Source organism: Bos javanicus, chromosome 8 (assembly GCF_032452875.1).
Source record: "Bos javanicus breed banteng chromosome 8, ARS-OSU_banteng_1.0, whole genome shotgun sequence".
NCBI classification, from domain to species: Eukaryota; Metazoa; Chordata; class Mammalia; order Artiodactyla; family Bovidae; genus Bos; species Bos javanicus.
This window is the reverse complement of record NC_083875.1, coordinates 111,543,860-111,562,656: the sequence shown is the minus strand read 5'-3', so window position 1 is coordinate 111,562,656 and position 18,797 is coordinate 111,543,860. Positions and strand designations below refer to the sequence as shown.

Here is an 18,797-nt window from a genome sequence, read left to right as displayed (position 1 = left end):
ATGTCTGCATGCACATGTGTGAACATATGTGTGTGTGTCTGCACACACATGTACGTATGCGTGCGTGTGTGTGTGTGTGTGTGTGTGTGTGTGCATGTGTGTTTGGGGAGACCCTAAAGAATCTGAACTATGGTAGGAGTTTTTCCTGTTTACCTTAGGAGTCTGTTGTTGAGATAAAAAGTGAACGTGCTGTTAAACTCTGGCAGCTTGGTGGCACCCGGGTCTGTCCACGAGTCTCCTAACCCCCACTTGCACCTGAGCACTAGTCGGGGTGGGGAGGGGGGAAGAACATGTGCAGAGGCCAGCACGCTTGGCAGGCCAGGGGGCAAGGAGTGTGGTCTCTGGGCTGGGAGACCTGGGCTGGACAGGGTCCTGGCTGTCCCCGTGTGGTAGCACTTAGCCGGTTGAACAGCCTCGCTGAGACTCAGCCTCCTCATCAGAAGAACAGGGCTCGTTGGTGTCTGCTCCAGTGTGGGTTTTGATGACGCAGTGGACACAGCACTTTGAAATGCCTGGCATGGTCCTCGAGGTGGGCTTCTGTCTTGCTTTTGTTCTCCAGAAGCAGCAAGGGGGCACCTTTCACACGAGCATCTAGGCTCTGCTTCAAGTTCCTGCTCCCCAACCCCCCACACCCCCAAGGAAACCCAGGTCCATCCAGAAACCTCCTCCAGGCACCTGGCTTAATGACCCGGGTCCGCCGGCTCTCTGAGGAATCGCTTGTCCCCTCTTTGCATTCTGTTTCAGTGTTCTTTGGCAGACAATGTGGAGACAATAAATAGCATTTTGTGGCTGTTCAGTCTTTTTGTGCCTTAACTTTCCCATATTTATTTTTACCTTTTGTTTTCCATTTCATGATAATAAGTTGTGTCATGTGGGGGATTAATGTTCATTGTCAAATATGTAATTTGGGGATTCAACCCTAAAATGCCTATTTGGAGACAAGCAGAAGTGTGCGTGGAAGGGACCTACAAGCCAAGGGTGGTGAGTTGAAGATGTACAGTCTCTTTAGTTCACAGTTTTCAAAGGTTTGAATTGGCTGCAGCATTTTATAATGGAGGTGTTCATGTGATATAAAATTTTGGTTTCCATTAAAAAATAGAGGATTTTATTGTTTAAAAGGACTGAGTTTTTAGTTGCCTGCATTTCCACAGGAAAACAGTGCCCAGGAGTTACGCGCCCTGTCGATCTCAGAGGGACCCTCACTCCACTAGCCGCAGACCCCACCATTCCCTAACACCACCCTTTGCAAGCATCAGCTTTCACTTGCCTCCGTAGGTGTCTGAGCTTGTGACTCCTGACTGCATAGTAAGTGCTTAAAAATGTCTTTTCCTTCCATCCACCAACTCTTAGTCAATCCTTCTCTGACTGTGGCTAAAATCATTGTCAAGAACAATCTCAAATATCTAAAAAATTGTTTTAAATCAGAAGGAAGCCTTAACACATATACATTTTAATGTATTCTGTTTTATCCTTAAGAACATCTGCTCTGTCTTTGAGGCATATGGAAGACTCTTCGAAAGTCCTCAGGTAACAGCTGTACCTGTGGGGCTCACACACGTTTGATTCCTCCGGCTCCTTCCACTGTTCACGTTTGGCAGGATGGGGTCCAGGACGACGTTCCGTGGGACGTGCGGGACAGTGCAGGCGCGAGGAGCTGGGCGGGCCGTCCGGGTCTCCGCCCTGACTGTGGCGGGTAGTGGACCCTGGATGAGCCGCGAGTGACCCTGTAAAGTTTTCCTCTTTGAGTCCTTCCCAAGGTTCCTCTGTGATTAATAATGTCGTGCGAGGGAGAGCAATGCCCGTTGAGGACAGTGTTCCCGAGTGGCGCCAGCGGTGGCAGCACCAGGTACGGGCACTTCCCTGCAGTGACACTGCTGTCGCACGTGGGCGTGGGCGTGCGCGCCGCTTAGATTTTAGTGTTAAGTCGCTATGCAGTGGGATGTGACACTGCTGGCGCACGTGGGCGTGGGCGTGCGCGCCGCTTAGATTTTAGTGTTAAGTCGCTATGCAGTGGGATGTGACACTGCTGGCGCACGTGGGCGTGGGCGTGCGCACTGCTTAGATTTTAGTTTTAAGTCGATATGCAGTGGGATGTTATGATGCCGAAGACGAGACGCCTCCAAAGAGGCTCAGATTTTCAATCTAAATATATACCTTCTAACTAGGTTTCTCTCTCTTCTTTTGCAGTTATATTAATATAGTTCCCAGAAAGCCTGCAAAGATGAGGAAGTTGAAGGAAGTAAGTGCTCACTGCCAGCTACTAAAGAGGGGATAAAGTGGATGACTTGGTAAAAATGGAAACGTCAGTGTGGAATAATTGACGTTTCGTAGAAACAGCCTCTTGTAGGGAATGCCTACAAAGGCAGCTGCTTCTGAAGCCAGAAGTCACTGGGCGAGCGTGTTCTGTCAGAGCACCTCAGTCACCAAGGTGGTGGCCGTGGGCGAGAATGTTCTAAGACTGCCCTTAGGGAGAGAGCAGGTCCATCCACCCAGTTAGTGAGATGCAGTGTGCTGCCATTCATTAAGCCTTTTAACTCCTCTTTAGTTTTGGGGATTTGGAAAGACAGGTGTCAGGAAAAGTTATTTTTAAGTCGCACAATGTTGAAGCTCATTATAATGTTAAATTCAGAGATTTGCTCTATGTTCCCAACATTTCTGTGCTTGAAAGACATTTGAAAGGTCTACAAGATGGAACCATCCCTCACTCTATTCACATCACTTGGGTCTTAGCTAGCAAACAAACAAACTGTAGTTCACATGTAAGTTAAAAGAGATCCGCCTTTTTAATGAGCAACAAAAATCACCAGGTGAGCAAGATAGCCTGATGCTTTGTAGAATGCAAGATGATTTTACTTTTTTATTTTATAAATGGGCTTTTGTGGAGTATTTCAAAGGTGAGCTGTTTTTAGAGTATCTGCTTCTACACGTGGTAATTTTGCTGTTAAGTTCTCGCCTCTGTAAAAAGGAGATGAGAATGTGTGTTAGACAATGTGTAATATGAAGATTACATGATGAAATATATGTAGTGTACCAGCACTAAATGTGTCGGTTCTCATCCTCCACGTCCTCTAAATGTCCTTGAACTCCAGCCAGGGCTGCAGTCAAGGACGGCCCAGTGGTGCTCGCTTTGCCCCCAGGCACCAGCCTGCAAACGCGTTTAGCGTTACTTGCCCACCTTAGACTGTCACTTGCCAGGGACGGGGGAAAAGTTCCTGACCAGAAAGCAATTGGCAGTCACCGAATTTTAGAGCTGCCTTAGTAAAGAGAGAGGAAATGTGTATGGTCATCTTTAACCCCTAGGTCCCTGCATCTCCCTCTCCAGGCGGGGCAGGGAGTGGGATTAAACACCAGTTCTGAAGAGGACCTCTCGATGGTAACTGTTCAAATTTGAGTCTATGTTTATCCTTTGTACATTGCAATGATTTAAAAACATTAGACTTGATTACAGGTAACATTTAGCATTTTAGGACAGGAAGGAGACTTCCTAGAGTATCTCATCAAAGCTCCCTGTTTTCTGACTGAGGACGCTGTGATGGGAGACGTTAGGACAAGCCTTGTGTGAAATGTGGGTACCACCCCATCTTCTCCAAGTCGGGCCTAGATTCCAGGGCCCTCACACCAAGGTTGTGGTTGCCCAAGGAACTTTCTAATTGTTCTTTTGAAATTTGCACTCTTTCATTAAAAAAAAAAAAATCTCATTTTAAAGTCATTCTTGCTGAGAAAAATGTCAAAATTGCCGTGCAGAAAAGCTCAATGAGGAAAGCGAAAATCGCCCATGATCCCTCCTCCCAAAGATCAGCACTGTGTGTGTTTCGTCATGTCCGTTTCCAGCGGCCTTTCTCTGCACAAGTAGCGAATATCTAGCTATCTACCCTCACAGACACACATGTACGTACAGTATGTGTGTGTATATATTTAAAGAGAGGCAGTCCACCAACACACACTGTTCTCTTCTTTTTATTAGTTAAGTATCATGATAGTTTAACCTAGTAAAGGATCTCCTGCAACATGGTTTTTAGTGGCTGCAAAATGTTCCATTATGTGAGTCTATCACAATTATTTAACCCGCTCCCTGTCAACAGACCTTCCATCCTTTTGCGTGTTCATTATTGTACCCAGGCACTGGGATGGCCCCCGATAGAGCCCTCGTGATTGTAAGGAGGAGGAGTTAGGCGCACAATTGTAGCCTCTTTAATGTTGACTTCCGGCGCGTCTCTCAGAGCATGCGCTGCTTCCAGGGCACACGTGACGGCGTTGCCGTGAGAATGCCACTCCCGCCCTGGGGTGCTCCGTGTCCTGTGCAGTGGGGAGGCCTGGAGGTGCTTGACAGTCACCCCCCAGCCCCCGCTCCTTCGGTAGAAGATGTCACTCCCTGAAAGTGGCTCGTGATTATTGCTGTTTGATGTGTTAATCCTTGTCTTGGTGGGACTGTAGTGTTTTCACAGCCTCTGTGAGGTAGCTTTGCAAGAGAACGTGGTGTTGAAAGCTCCCCAGACCTTGTCAGAAGTCGAGGCCGTGGGCTCCCCTCCTGTATCCGCTCCAGCCAGCTCACTCAGTGCACACGCTGGGCCTTAAGGATGTTTATGGCAGCATGTATTATTATTATTGTAATTTCAAAAACCTGGGAACCATGTGAATGTCCATCAATAGAGAAATGGTTGAATGGTTTATGACATCTTACTATGATTAGATCTATAGATACGGATCTGAAATAATACCTCTTAGAGTGTTGTGGGGTTTGAGACGGTGATGGGCCTGTTGTAAGAACTCAGTAAATCATTGGAATTATTACTCATAGTATCTTTAAGTTGGAATAGCTGACCCTACCTGAATTTGAAGTCCATGAATGCCTACCAATTTGAACACCAGTGAAAACTGTTAAAAACACTAAATATAATATACTGTAAGTTTTGGCCAAGTCCAAATATTCAGGGTTTATATGTTTTACTAAATTATTCTGCCTTATTTTGTGATACAGTAATGCAGAGTAGGCGTGCCTAGCTTTTTGTAGAGTATTCTTTCACAGAACTTACATTGTGGTCAAAATATTAAATTAATGCGAAAATTGAAGAAGCTTCTTAAGAGATCTTAGCTTAGCAAAAAAATTTACTTAAAATTAATTAGAATATCATAGCAGTACATTTCCTATAACCATAGAAATGACGTGTGCTTCAGTGTAATGAATCTGGAATTGCCTTTCATTCAATGGAGGGACGAGGAAAATTAGACTCCAAGTAGTGCTCTTGGGATCTTGAGTTTCGATGATGGTGTCATGTTGATTTAATGAGAATGTCGACGGTGTCCGATTTTTAAAAAGACTTTTAATATAAACATTAAAAAAACTGTCATTTGTGTGTTTGGCTCCACGGGGCCTTCGTGGCTGAGCGGGCTTTCCCCAAGTGTGCCCAGTGGGGCTGCTCCCTAGCGTTGGGGCAAGGGCTTCTCATTGCTGTGACTTTTCTTGCTGTGCAGCGCCCGCGTTGGGGCCCACAGGCTTCACGAACTGTAGTTTGCGGGCTCCAGAGCTTGGCCTCCGTAGCTGTACATCTTCCTCCGAACCCCGTTGTTATTTTGTGTTCCCTTTTTTGGAGAACAGAGTTGTACACCCAGTTCCTGAAACCAGAGACCTGTTCTTAGTTTTCCCGTCTCCCAGCTGCCCTGCGCCCCATCCCTCCCCTCGCCCCTCAAGCCCGTTCAGTTACTCCTCCGATTCTTGCTGACGCTGACGGCACCCGAGCTGCTCCTGGGAGCCCTGTGCCTTCCGCTGGCCTTCCGGCATGCTGTGCTTCCCTTTCCAACTTGATCACCTCGGTTCCCTGGTGCAGACACTTCCAGGCCTGCCTCCGTGCTCCCGGGGGGTGGAGACTACTCTGCTAACCTTGACCTGGCCTTTGCGTTCTCCGTCAGCCCCACCTCTCACCACCCCTCCCTCTGAGTCCAGGATCTAGTCCAGCGCTTTCTGTTTCCCAGAGACCTTGTACCCACGAGGGTGTGTCCAAAGTCCTCTCACCAGGATGTTGCGTATATGCTGCTCCCCCAGCCTCATTCAACATCTCCTCCCAGCCTCGACTGACTGGCTCCTTCCTGTAGTTCAGCGCTCAGCCTGGATGCAGCTTCCTCCAGGAAGCCTGCTCTGTGTCGCTGTGAGGAGGGGGTGCGCCTGTCTGCCCCTGCTGCCCCCACGGAGCCCTCACCACAGAGCTGCGTGTGCTTGTCCCCTTGTTTCCAGACTGCCCCTTCAATGGCCTGGGTCCCCATGCGCCCAGCACTTCCAAGGCAAGGTGTGATGCTCACCTTTGCGTCTCTAACACTTAGCACAGTTCCTCCCGTGGTGGGTCCTCCACAAATAAGGCTTAAGTAAATGAATGGAACCATGGCCGAGGGCCTTCTGGAGTCTGCAGCCTGGCAGAATTTGGACCAGGTACTGTCGCTGGGTCGGTTTTACTTGAGGCCCCGCTTCTGAGTAGGGACTTCCCAGGATGGCCAGCTGGCTGCATGAGTCAGTGGCCACCTGATGCTTTGTGATGGTTTCTCTGATTGCGGACTCAGCAAATCTGGAGTCATTCAGAGCACCAGTTCCAGCCTGTAAGTCCATTTGTCAGCAGGCAGCTGAAGTCCTCAGATACGCAGATGACACCACCCTTATGGCAGAAAGCGAAGAACTAAAGAGCCTCTTGAGGAAAGTGAAAGAAGAGAGTCAAAAAGTTGGCTTAAAACTCAACGTTCAGAAAACTAAGATCATGGCATCTGGTCCCATCACTTCATGGCAAATAGATGGGGAAACAGTGGAAACAGTAACAGACTTTATTTTGGGGGGCTCCAGAATCACTGCAGATGGTGACTGCAGCCATGAAATTAAAAGACGCTTGCTCTTTGGAAGAAAAGCTATGATCAACCTAGATAGCGTATTAAAAAACAGAGACATTACTTTGCCAACAAAGGTCCCTCTAGTCAAAGCTATGGTTTTTCCAGTGGTCATATATGGCTGTGAGAGTTGGACTATAAAGAAAGCTGATCACCGAAGATTGATGTTTTTGAACTGTGGTGTTTGAGAAGACTCTTGAGAGTCCCTTGGACTGCAAGGAGGTCCAATTGGTCCATCCTAAAGGAGATCAGTCCTGGGTGTTCATTGGAAGGACTGATGTTGAAGCTGAAACTCCAAAACTTTGGCCACCTGATGAGAACTGACTCATTGGAAAAGACCCTGATGCTGGGAAAGATCGAAGGCAGAAGGAGAAAGGGACAACAGAGGATGAGATGGTTAGATTGCATCACTGACTCAATGGACATGAGTTTGAGTAAACTCTGGGAGTTGGTGATGGACAGGGAGGTCTGGCGTGCTGCAGTCTATGGGACTGCAAAGAGTTGTACATGGCTGAGCAACCGAACTGAACTGAACTGAGCTGAGCTGAGCTGAAGTCCATCCTCCAGGGGAGCATGACCACGGGTCAGCTATGGGACTTTTTGTCTGATGTTTGGCATGAAGAAGGCTGTGAGGGTGTTCACAGAGGGTTGTTGGAGCAGGATGGGGCCAGGGAGAGAAGGGACTTCAGGGCAACAAGACAAATAAGAGCCACTGCAGTTGCCTGGGCTCTTAGCTCTGAACTTCAGGCACTTTGCTGAGCACTGGACAATGCGTTCACTCACTTTGTGTTACTGGTATCTCGAGCAAACCTATGTCAATGCACTACTTTTTTTTTGCCTAATATATATTTTTAAATTTTTATTGAAGTGTATTTGATTTACAATATTGTGTTAGTTTCAAGTGTGATTGAAAAAGTGATTTGGTTATGCATGTTTTTTAAGGTTATATTTCATTATAGATTATTACAAAGGATGGATATTGTCCCTGTGTCATATGGTGAGTCCTTGCTGCTTATCTGTTTTATGTGTAGTGGCTTGTACTGGTTAGTCCCAGCCTCCTCACTTATCACCCCACTTTCGCCATTGGTGCCATAAGTCTGTTTGTCTCCTCACTTATCATCCCCACTTTCGCCGTTGGTGCCATAAGTCTGTTTGTCTCCTCACTTATCACCCCACTTTCACCATAAGTCTGTTTGTCTGTGAGTCTGTTTCTGCTCTGTATGTAGATTCACTTGTATTTTTTTTTCAGATTTGACTTATAAGTAGCATCATGAAGTAGTCATCTTTTTCTGTCTGACTTACTGCACATGCACTGCTCTGATCTGCATTGCATATGCGGACAGACAAACAGGCTTAAGGAAGCGAGACAAACTGAGCAAGCTCACACGGTGATAAAGAGACGGAAAAACTCCTGGAGTCATGGATGACTCAACAAGGCTCCTAAGTGCTATATCAACGTAGGTTCAAGTGCCCGTTTTGCTAAAACCTATAATAAAATATTTTTGATGGCTTATTATAGCCAGGACACTTAATAGCTGTGTGTTCTTGGGAAGATTGTATAACCTCTGATTATTTGTTACCTGGTTGTTTTGAGGATCAGACACGAACGCCTATAAAGGTCTGAGTGCAGCACCTGGTGGGGAAGGCACTGGCACCCCTCTCCAGTGCTCTTGCCTGGAAAATCCCATGGACAGAGGAGCCTGGTAGGCTGTAATCCATGGGGTCGCTAGGAGTCAGACACGACTGAGCGACTTCACTTTCACTTTTCACTTTCATGCATTGGAGAAGGAAATGGCAACCCACTCCAGTGCTCTTGCCTGGAGAATCCCATGGACGGTGGGAGCCTGGTGGGAGGCTGTCTATGGGGTCACACAGAGTCGGACACAACTGAAGCGACTCAGCAGCAGCAGCGCCTGGTGCACAGTAGGCATCGACAAACCATCCGTGCTGCTTTGGCAGCCTCGAGAGTCTTCCATCATGGACACATGATGAAGTTTAATGACCCTGGTTAGTCGCTCAGTTGAGTCTGACTCTTTGCAACCCCATGGACTGTAGCCCTCCAGGCTCCTCTGTCCATGGGATTCTCCAGGCAGAATACTGGAGTGGATTGCCATTTCCTTCTCCAGGGGATCTTCCTCCAGACCCGGGGATTGAACCCAGGTCTCCTGCATGGCAGGCAGATTCTTTACTGTCTGAGCCACCACCTTCAATAAAGAGCTCTAAAGCCCATTGGGTCCTGCCTCTTGGGGCAGATGATTGACTTGAGTCTTGAACCTGTCACCACCATCAGACAACAGAAAAGCATGTTTGCCTGACACTTGTTAGGAGATTATTGTATGTAATACTGGGGGAAAGGTCCAGAATCATGTATTTAATTGCTGGAGCCATTGAATCAGGCAGGTGATATTGGGGTTAGTGAATCATTAACACATAGAAAAGCAATTGGTTCATTGTTTCCGTAATTTTATGCAGTCAAGCAGAGAGCTGCTTCTTAGGGTAGCTGTACCTTAATAGAATTTTGAAAAGCATAATTTCTGTTGTTTTCTTTCTAAACTGGGTCTGCAAATTCATGGTAGTTGTTGATATTCATGGCATTGGTTTTGTGGCTATTAGTATACAAGTATATATAATTTTTAAAATCTGTTTAGTTTTGGCTGAGCTCTTTGTCGCTCACCGGCTTTTCTCCAGCTGCGCCGTGAGGGCTTCTCGGCGTGGTGTCCTCTGGTGGAGCACCCGCTCTAGGGCATGCCGGGTTCAGCCACTGCAGCTCCCAGACTCCGCCCAGCACGGAGCGCAGCTTCCCTGGGCCCCTGTGGGGTCTGTTCTTTTAGCGGGGCTGCCCCACCTTTGCTTAGATTTTGGGCGGAAGCTGTGTGTCATGTCGGTGTTCAACAAGCATTTGTTAGCTTGACCTGGGTTCTGGGCTTCCTTTGTCTCCTTGCAGATCAAACCGGTGGTGCACTGCGGCATGAGCGTGCCTTCCAGATGGCAGACGTTCCATCGCACATCCCGACAAATAAAGTGAGTCCAGTGGCGGCAGGGGCCCGAGCCCCTTAAAGACAGTAGCCTCCCTACTCTGCCTTCCTCCTCGTCCTCCCCCTGCTCACCCTGACGTCTCTTCCATCTTCCCGGAACCTTCTGTTCGATTCCTCCTTGCAGGTGCCACGTGTTCTCTCAAGAACCTTGATTTTGGAGAAGCAACACCATTGCCCCACCGCAGTTCTCGGGTCACGTGGGGGCAGGAACACGCAATTTAGTCTCCGTTTTTTTCATTTATTTTGCAGTCTAGTCATTACAGCTGCTGGATGGTGTTCGGAAATGTAGAAGTTCTGTTCCCAGCGAAACTTAAAAAACAAACAGAAAATAGTTATGATGGCTTTCAGAATTTCCGATGTTCGAGCGAGGAAGGTAGTTTAAGCCTCCCTGCTGAACCGGGAGCTGGGGTAGCTGGAGTGGAGGCTATTGAGGGTGAGTTCTGTAGCAGCCAAGTGCCGGAGACAAAAGCTGACCCACCTCCCCTCTCTCCTGGTCCTGCTCCCAATGGAAGGAATTCCAGTGATTTTGCAGGTCCTGGCTCCCTGTCAGAGGGGCCCCAGCTCGGGTTGGTCTCAGCCTTGAGTAGCCAAGGCTCCACTTTCCAGTCGGTTGTCCTTCCTGTCCCTGCTGATCAGCCAAGAGCTGGGGCGCCAGAAGCAGGGAAGCCCCTGCGCAACCAGCGGAGCCCCCGACGGAGACACCCAAGGGCATCATGAGCAAACATGGCCTGCTGGTTAGCGAAGCTGCTCTTTCACTTACCCTCAAAAACCCAGCCATCATTTCTGTAAGATACTTTTCCTTAGCCTTCTGGAAGGGAGCCACGCACACAGCCAAGATCTTCCCACTGGGCCTTTTATTCATCTGAGAACTGTTCTGAAATAACAAGAAACGGTATTTCTAAATTTCGTGAAAGACATCTCTTTCTGAAGAATGGGTAGAAACCTGAGGGAACACTACTGGCTTACGGGTCCTTCCTGGCAAAGACACATTTCCATGATGTGTATATATTTTTTGTCCTGACCCAAGTTTTCAGTGGTTCTCACTTCCGTTCTAGGCTGTTTTTTCCTATGATAAACCCGTTATTGTAAGGCCTGTGCTTTGTTCTGTACACGGTGTGCTAGAAACTCCACCAGATGGACCCAAATACCATCCAAATGCAGGGCTCGCATGGAGACCTTGTAACTTAAAAACAAACAGAAAATAGTTAAGATGGTTTTCAGAGTTCTCAGTGTTCGAGGGAGAAAGGTGTTTTGACCTTTCCTCACCATGACCACCACCACCACCACCACCACCATCACCACCACCACCACCACCACCATCACCACCACCACCACCATCATCACCACCATCACCACCATCACCATCATCACCACCATCACCATCATCACCACCATCACCATCACCACCATCACCACCATCACCACCACCACCACCATCACCACCACCACCATCATCACCACCATCACCATCATCACCACCATCACCATCACCACCATCACCACCATCACCATCACCACCACCACCATCACCACCATCACCATCATCACCATCATCACCACCACCACCATCACCACCATCACCATCATCACCACCATCACCATCATCACCACCATCACCACCATCACCATCATTATCACCACCATCACCATCATCACCACCATCACCATCACCACCACCACCACCATCACCACCATCACCATCACCACCACCACCACCATCACCATCATCACCACCATCACCACCACCATCACCACCACCACCACCATCACCATCATCACCACCATCACCATCATCACCACCATCACCATCACCACCATCACCACCATCACCATCATCACCACCATCACCATCATCACCACCATCACCACCATCACCATCATTATCACCACCATCACCATCATCACCACCATCACCACCATCACCATCACCACCATCACCACCACCACCACCACCATCACCACCACCATCACCATCACCACCATCACCACCATCACCACCATCACCATCATCACCACCATCACCACCATCACCATCACCACCATCACCATCACCACCATCACCACCATCACCACCACCACCACCATCACCATCATTATCACCATGATAATAAAATTCATTCCTGGATCCAGGTGCTATTTCCTACTTTGAAAAAACACTTCTTATTTAAAAACATTTAATGTTTGTCCTACTTAAAAGATTACTAGTAGCTGTCTGTGTTTGGAAAGACTTCTGGGGTACACCCTTCAGGTGCACCACTCGGTGGGAATGTTGCTACGAATCTTCAACATAGTAGTGACATCGCAGATGAGTTGTGATGCAGCTTGCACAGTACATCCTTTCAAGGTTTGTTTGGGGCAACATTTAAACATGGGAAAAGGTGGGCTCTGGAGTTTGCAGGCCTCTTGCCACAGAGCCTTAATGAGAAAATGGATTATTTATATTGGGTGCAAGCATGTTAAATTAAAATTTACATTTACCCTGAAAAAAAATAAGAGATGTATTTCTCCAGTTTTAAATTATTTGCATTTGGATGTGGCTCAGCGGGAAAGAACCCTCCTGCCAATGCAGGAGATGTGGGTTCAATACCTGGGTTGGGAAGATGCCCTGGAGAAGGAAATGCAGCCCATTCCACAATTTTTGCCTGGGAAATCCCATGGACAAAGGAGCCTGGCAGGTTACAGTCTATGGGGTTGCGGAAGAGTCAGACATGACTTAGCGACCAAACAACAATATTATTCCATCATGCATATGTACCACATCTTCTTTATCCACCCCTCTGCTGATGGACCTCTAGGTCGCTTCCACGTCCTGGCTGTTGTAAATGGTGCTGCAGTGAGCATTGGGATGCATGCATCTTATTGCATTACGGTTTTTTCTGGGTATGTGCCCAGTAGTGGGATTTCTGAGTCCTGTGGAAATCCGATTTTTAGTTTTTAAGAAACCTGCATACTGATCTGTCCTAGTGGCTGTATCAATTTTCATTCCCACCAACATTGTAGAATTCTGTTTTGACAGAGGCATTGTCTTTAAAGAATAGAGTGTAGCCCTGGCCATTGGAGCGTTCTGTCTCCTATGAGGCTGAGTCCCCGCCACTTGTGCCCCCTTCTCTGAGCTCAGGGCTCTGCGTGGTTTCCATGGTTCTCTAAGTGTGTGTTTTTCTTGAACGCCCAGCATTTCCCCCAGAGCATGAGGCACTAACAAAGTCTTTTCCTTTAATCCTTGCAGTGTTTTCACAAATGGAAGATTATTTATTCCGCCTGTAAAGATTATTATACCCAAATTCAGCCTGATGGAGTGGAACAGCGTGCTGGCCACGGTCGGGGAGAAGGTCTTCCCTCTGGGAGGCGTTAGAAAGTAAGACTGCGGCCTGCCCCGGTGACCCGGGAAGTGGGGGGTTTCGGTGAGAACTTCTAGCCAGCACCAGCGAGGTCTAACATGAGGCTCGTGAGCTCTGGTTTTAACTCTTCGGGCAGGCAGTACTTCTGTAGTCTTCGGGCCATACTTATTTTTAACCAATTTTGTTCATTCACTCAATGAAGTTTAGTGAGTGTTCCCCTCTCACAAGGTGTGGTGAACAGGGCTACCCAGGCAGGTGTGTCCCATGACCCCACTGTGTCCCCGGGGCCCCCACACCCCTGCAGGTGGCCAGCAGTTAGAGCTGGGCAGGAGAAGTCGGGGGGCTGACCAGCCCATCGGAAGGGGTGGAGTCCTTGGACGGAGGAGGTCACAGTGGCCGCACCTGGGTCACGCCGGGGAGGCGCCGAGCGTCCCGAGGTCTGTCTCCTCCTCCGGGAAATTGGAAACAAGAACAGTACCTGCTTCCAGGAGTTGTGATGTGGTGAAGTGCCTGAGGAGCCCTTGGTGTGTTGTGAGTGTGGGATGGGCTGGCAATACTGATCAGAAACAAGCGAGGAGTCTGGGGGAAACCGCAGATGGTCCGCTGTATACAGCTGGCGTCCTTGTGGGGAGGCAGCCAGGCCTGAGGCCGGAGCAGCCTCCGGGGTCCGCACCGTGCAGGCGCCTTGCTGTCTCGGGGCTGCTGTGTGTGTGCGTGTGTGTGTGCATGTGTGCGTGTGTGTGTGCATGTGTGTGTGCGTGTGTGTGCATGTGTGTGCGCGCACGTGTGTGTGCGTGTGTGTGCGTGTGTGTGCGTGCATGTGTGTGGTCAGTGATGCACTGGGGAGGAGAGGGCTGGGGTGGCCACGGGGACAAGGTCCTGAGGAGATGGAAGGCGCTGGACCTGGAGGTGGGGAAGGTGGCCTCTTGTGAGTGGACGGGGGACAGCAAGCCGAGAGTGAAAGGAGAGGAAGCGTGGCCAAGCGGGGTTGGGGGCTCCATGAGCCTGGGCCCCGAATGTGCGGTGGGATGCCTTGCAGGGCCGCTGTTTCCTCTGATGCTTGGTGGCCCGGAGTCGGGGAGGGGGCAGATGGGTGGACGGGTCTGTGGCTGAGCGGGGGAAGGATCAGCCTGGGAGGGGCTCGGTGTGGAGGTGAGTCCAGGAATGGCGTGAAGTCGCAGCCAGAAGCCTGGTGGTTCCCGCAGGGAGGAAGGGGGCAGAAGTCATCGAGGCCGCGGCGCTGTGGCTGGAGGGGAAGGTGTGGCTGAGACAGCAGCAGAGCCTCCTCGGGCAGCAAGCCCAGGACGAGGGAGGGTGGCCTGCCCCCCGGCTCCCTGGCTCCCTGGCTCCCTGTCTCCCTGTTCCTGCTGGAGAGCACGGCGCTGAGTGGTCCCGGCCGAGTCCTGAGGCCCCGAGGTCTGGCTGTTTCCGCTCTCAGCGTCCGTGGAGCACGGTGGGCTGCGCCGGTGACCCTGACCCTGAGCTCGCTGCTTTCTCACTCGCTGGGGGCACTTCCGGCTCAGCTGCTCTCCGTCTTTCCCTCTGTGACGTTAATCTTCATCGTTTCTACCTGCGTTTCTTCTTTTGGCTCCTGTTTTAGCTTCTTTGGGGATTCCTATTGTCCGGGTGACGGCACTTCTCACTTTTATCCCGTAACTTTCGCTCTCCTTGTTCTGTTATCATTCCCTGCTTCATCCTGGGATGGCTCCTCTGTTTTTATCTTACAAACAATAATTGCTTATTTCTTTTTTAAAATTAATTAATTTTTTTATTGAAGGATAATTGCTTTACAGAATTTTGCTGTTTTCTGTCAAACCTCAACATGAATCAGCCACAGGTATACACATATTCCCCACCCTTTTGAGCCTCCCTCCCATCTCCCGCCCCATCCTACCCTCTAGGTTGATACAGAGCCCCTGTTTGAGTTTCCTGAGCCATACAGCAAATTCCCGTTAGCTATCTATTTTACACATGGTAATGTAAGTTTCCATGTTACTCTTTCCATGCATCTCACCCTCTCCTCCCCTCTCCCCATGTCCATAAGTCTGTTCTCTATGTCTGTTTCTCCATTGTTGCCCTGTGAATAATTCTTCAGTACCATTTTTCTAGATTCTGTATATGTGTGTTAGAATAAAGTATTTATCTTTCTCTTTCTGTCTCACTTCACTCTGTATAATAGGTTCTAGGTTCATCCACCTCATCAGAACTGACTCAAATGTGTTCCTTTTTATGGCTGAGTAATATTCCATTGTGTATATGTACCACAGCATCTTTATCCATTCATCTGTCTATGGACATTTAGGTTGGTTCTAAGTTCTAAGCTATTGTAAATAGCGCTGCAATGAACACTGGGATACATGTGTTTCTTTCAAGTAATTGCTTATTTCTTAGTTCCCTTATTTTATAAAGTTTTCCTTGTTCAAGCTCCTGCTCCATCTGTCCAAGCGCGTCTTCCGGTGGCGTCTCCCCAGCCATCCACCCCCAGCACCTTGGGGTCTAGGCCCCGGAGCCCAGGCTCTGGGGGGAGGCTGTCCTCCAGGCTACGGGAGGTCAGTCTGCCACCTCCCCGGGCCTCCCTCCCTGACTCGCTGCTGGTGAGCTGTGAGCCCTCTGGGGCGACTGACACTGACTGTCCAAGGTGACAACAGGAGGGGAAGGGAGTTCCAAGCCCTGCCTCTCACCTGGAAGCCCGGGGCTCCGCTCCCAAGGTGTCTCACTGCTCTCTCCTGTCTGGGGGTCTCCTTCTTGCTCCTCCAGGTGACCCAAGGCAGCAGGGCCAGGAGCTGCCCTGGTTGGAAACAGGTGCTCAGGCCCCATCCTGGGCTCATGGATCAGCGCTTCCGAGGCAGGGGCCCAGCCTCTGTGTGTGAGCCAGCGCCCGGGCTGGTCCCATGCTCGCTGGGGTTTGGGGGTGTGCGATGGAGGGAGGGGTGGGTCCCGGGGGTCCCGCCCATCCCACGTGTCCTGCTTCCTTCTCTCGTCTCCGCTCCTATGCTCGCTGCAGTTGTTGGGAAGCGTGTCCCCCACCCCAGCTCTGTGTCTCCTCTCCGGGGGCGAGGTGCTTTTCCTCCATCACATCCCATCCACAGTGGCCAGCTGAGTGCTGTCAAACAGCGCTCACCCCACACTTGCACCCTCTGCTCACTCTAAGTCAGCGATGAAGTCCTCCCCTTAGAATTCCAGGCTCGTGATTCAGTGTTCAGGTCCTCCGTGTGTCGCCTTTTGGTGGCAGCCAGCCCCCTGTGTCCCGGCTGTCTGCAGAGGCCCCTTCTGCTGCCTCACAGGCTTCCCTCCATCTTCCCGTGAGGAACTCCTATGCACCCTTCAAACCCCTGTGCACATTCTCCTGCCCCAGTGAAGCCCACAGTCGCTTCTGGTCTTTCTCTCCTCAGAACACTGGCACTTTGCCCTTCTCTGGTCCTATTGACTCTGGGGAAGCAGTGACTTTCTTATTCATATTTTTATCCAAGGCAATGCCTACTTCATTGTCTTGTGCCTAACAGATGCTCAACATTGAGTGAACTGAATGGTTTCTTAAACGAATGAATGAGTACATTAATACTTGCCGGAAAGAGTGCAGAATAAAAAGCAGACATATTTTAGTCTTTCGGTGCTTATAAGAAGGCATATTGTTTTCTAATAAATGCCAGGTTTTTTTTCAAGTATTGTAACACAATATAAGCCAATTTGTATTCATTTTAGCTGTTAATAGTTAAAATTAATTGAACAGCAACCTACAGCTTAAAGTGTTCTTCTCAAGGGCCTTTGAGCACTTGTACATAATTAAAAATATACTTTAATTAAAAAATCTAAAAATTGAAAGCAAGCCTAATCCTGGCAGAGCGTCCCCCTCAGGGCTCAGCGTGTTTGGATCACGTTTGCTCAGAGAGCATCAGTCCCATTACTCCCCGTGTGGTCCACACGCCAGTCATGTTCTCTACTGGACGCCCCTTCTCCCCATCCCCAGCCCTGACATCGCAGCTCTTACATCTGCAGCCCGTTGCTCTTTCTTTATTCGCAGACTGTTTACAATGAATGGACATCTTTTGGACAACTCTAAGGATTTGCAAGACAACCATTTTTATGTGGCTGCGGGACTGGAAGCCTTCAAGAATTTCCCTTACTGGAAGTCCCCGAAGGTGCCAAGTGAAGTCCAACAGTGAGCAGTTTCTGTTCCTTTTCTCACCTAGTGAAACCTGCCCTTTCCCTGGCACCTCGCCCTCATGTAGCCAGTTCAGTTTAGGGAGTTCAGTCTCTGTGACCCCATGGACTGCAGCACGCCAGGCCTCCCTGTCCATCACCAACTCCTGGAGCTTACTCAAACTCATGTCCATTGAGTCGGTGATGCCATCCCACCATCTCATCCTCTGTTCAGGTATCTGTTCAGGAATCTGCTGTTTTCAGGCCAGTTCAGGTATCTGCTGTTTTTCTGAAATTTGATCTTCTCATTTTATATGTGATGCAGTTTTGGATTTTCAAAATCTTAGGCGTGGAGGAACCTCTGCTGTTGGGGAGAGTCACAGAGAGGCGAGGTCCCATGTCGAGTGCGTTGTCTTTCTCTGGGTGCCTGGGGTCACAGAGGTCAAAGGTCTAAACATGCAAGATGGAGGTGGTCCCAGGCCACTGTCATGGTAACCCGCCCCCCACCTGGCACAGTTTGTTTTCTTAATTCGACTTGCTTTTCCTTCTGTAAAGCAGTGTGTGCCGGGGGGCAGTCTCTCCTGGTGAACAAAGCCGTGGTTTTACAGTAGATCTCAGACCTGGACAACAGGGGGCCCCCGGAGTGTGGGTCTTTGGTCGTGGAGGAGGGGCTGGGACGTGGAGGAGGATGAGACGGCGGGGCTGCGGTCCCGTCCCCTGAAAATTGTGACGACTGTCCCTCACTCCCCAGTGGCATCTGGGACAGGGCAGGCGGCCACATGAAGAGGAGGCCCCTGCTCTCCTGTGGGCTCCGGCCTGGGGGATGGCTAGGGTCTTCTCTGAGGCAGAAGAGCCCGGTGGCGGCGCCCCGACGCGCGCCCCGCGTCCTGCGTCGATGCTCCTGAGGACAGAGAGCCCTTCTCACTGTTCCCGGTCCTTGAGGTGATGAGACAGGTGGTTTGTGTCCGTCCCCAGGGCAGAATGGTGCTTGACCCCTCCGTGAATTTCCAAGTCCCACCCAGCTTGCTTCTCAGGCTGTATTTGTGTGAAAACCCTCCGTGCTCCCAGCTCCACATATCAGACTGTAGATTCCAGTCCCCTCCGCCCTTTCTGAGTTGGCCGCCAGATGCAGACACCGCCCTGTGGGTCTGGGGCCCTCGGGGTCCTGACTCCGGATGAGCTCTGAGTGTCGGGCTCCCGGTGTCGTCGGGGCGGCCCCAGGCTCCACGGACCGACGTGCAGGAGGCTGCTCGCGGGATGGAAGGTCCGAGCTGTGTGCCGATCCAGCTCCTCACGTTTGGCCCCAAGGGAAACGAAAGGGGTACTGGGCTTGGGGCTGGATTTTGGCCCCAGTTCTGCTGATCAGTTGGGGGCTGTTTGAGTAAGCCCTCGTGTCCGGAGCCCGGGTTCTCTACCAGCC

General features: G+C 50.0%; 1 protein-coding gene across 3 annotated transcripts in view; it reads left to right on the top strand.

The window, feature by feature from the left end:
- Positions 1 to 18,797, top strand: part of DCDC2C (doublecortin domain containing 2C) — a 68,917-nt gene that overhangs the window by 6,051 nt on the left and 44,069 nt on the right. For all 3 annotated transcript variants that reach the window (XM_061426707.1, XM_061426706.1, XM_061426708.1), the window contains exons 2-5: positions 2,188 to 2,239; positions 9,809 to 9,885; positions 13,126 to 13,254; positions 17,259 to 17,396. In XM_061426707.1, coding sequence (XP_061282691.1) covers positions 2,188 to 2,239; positions 9,809 to 9,885; positions 13,126 to 13,254; positions 17,259 to 17,396 — 396 coding nt within the window. The remainder of the gene's footprint in view (positions 1 to 2,187; positions 2,240 to 9,808; positions 9,886 to 13,125; positions 13,255 to 17,258; positions 17,397 to 18,797) is intronic.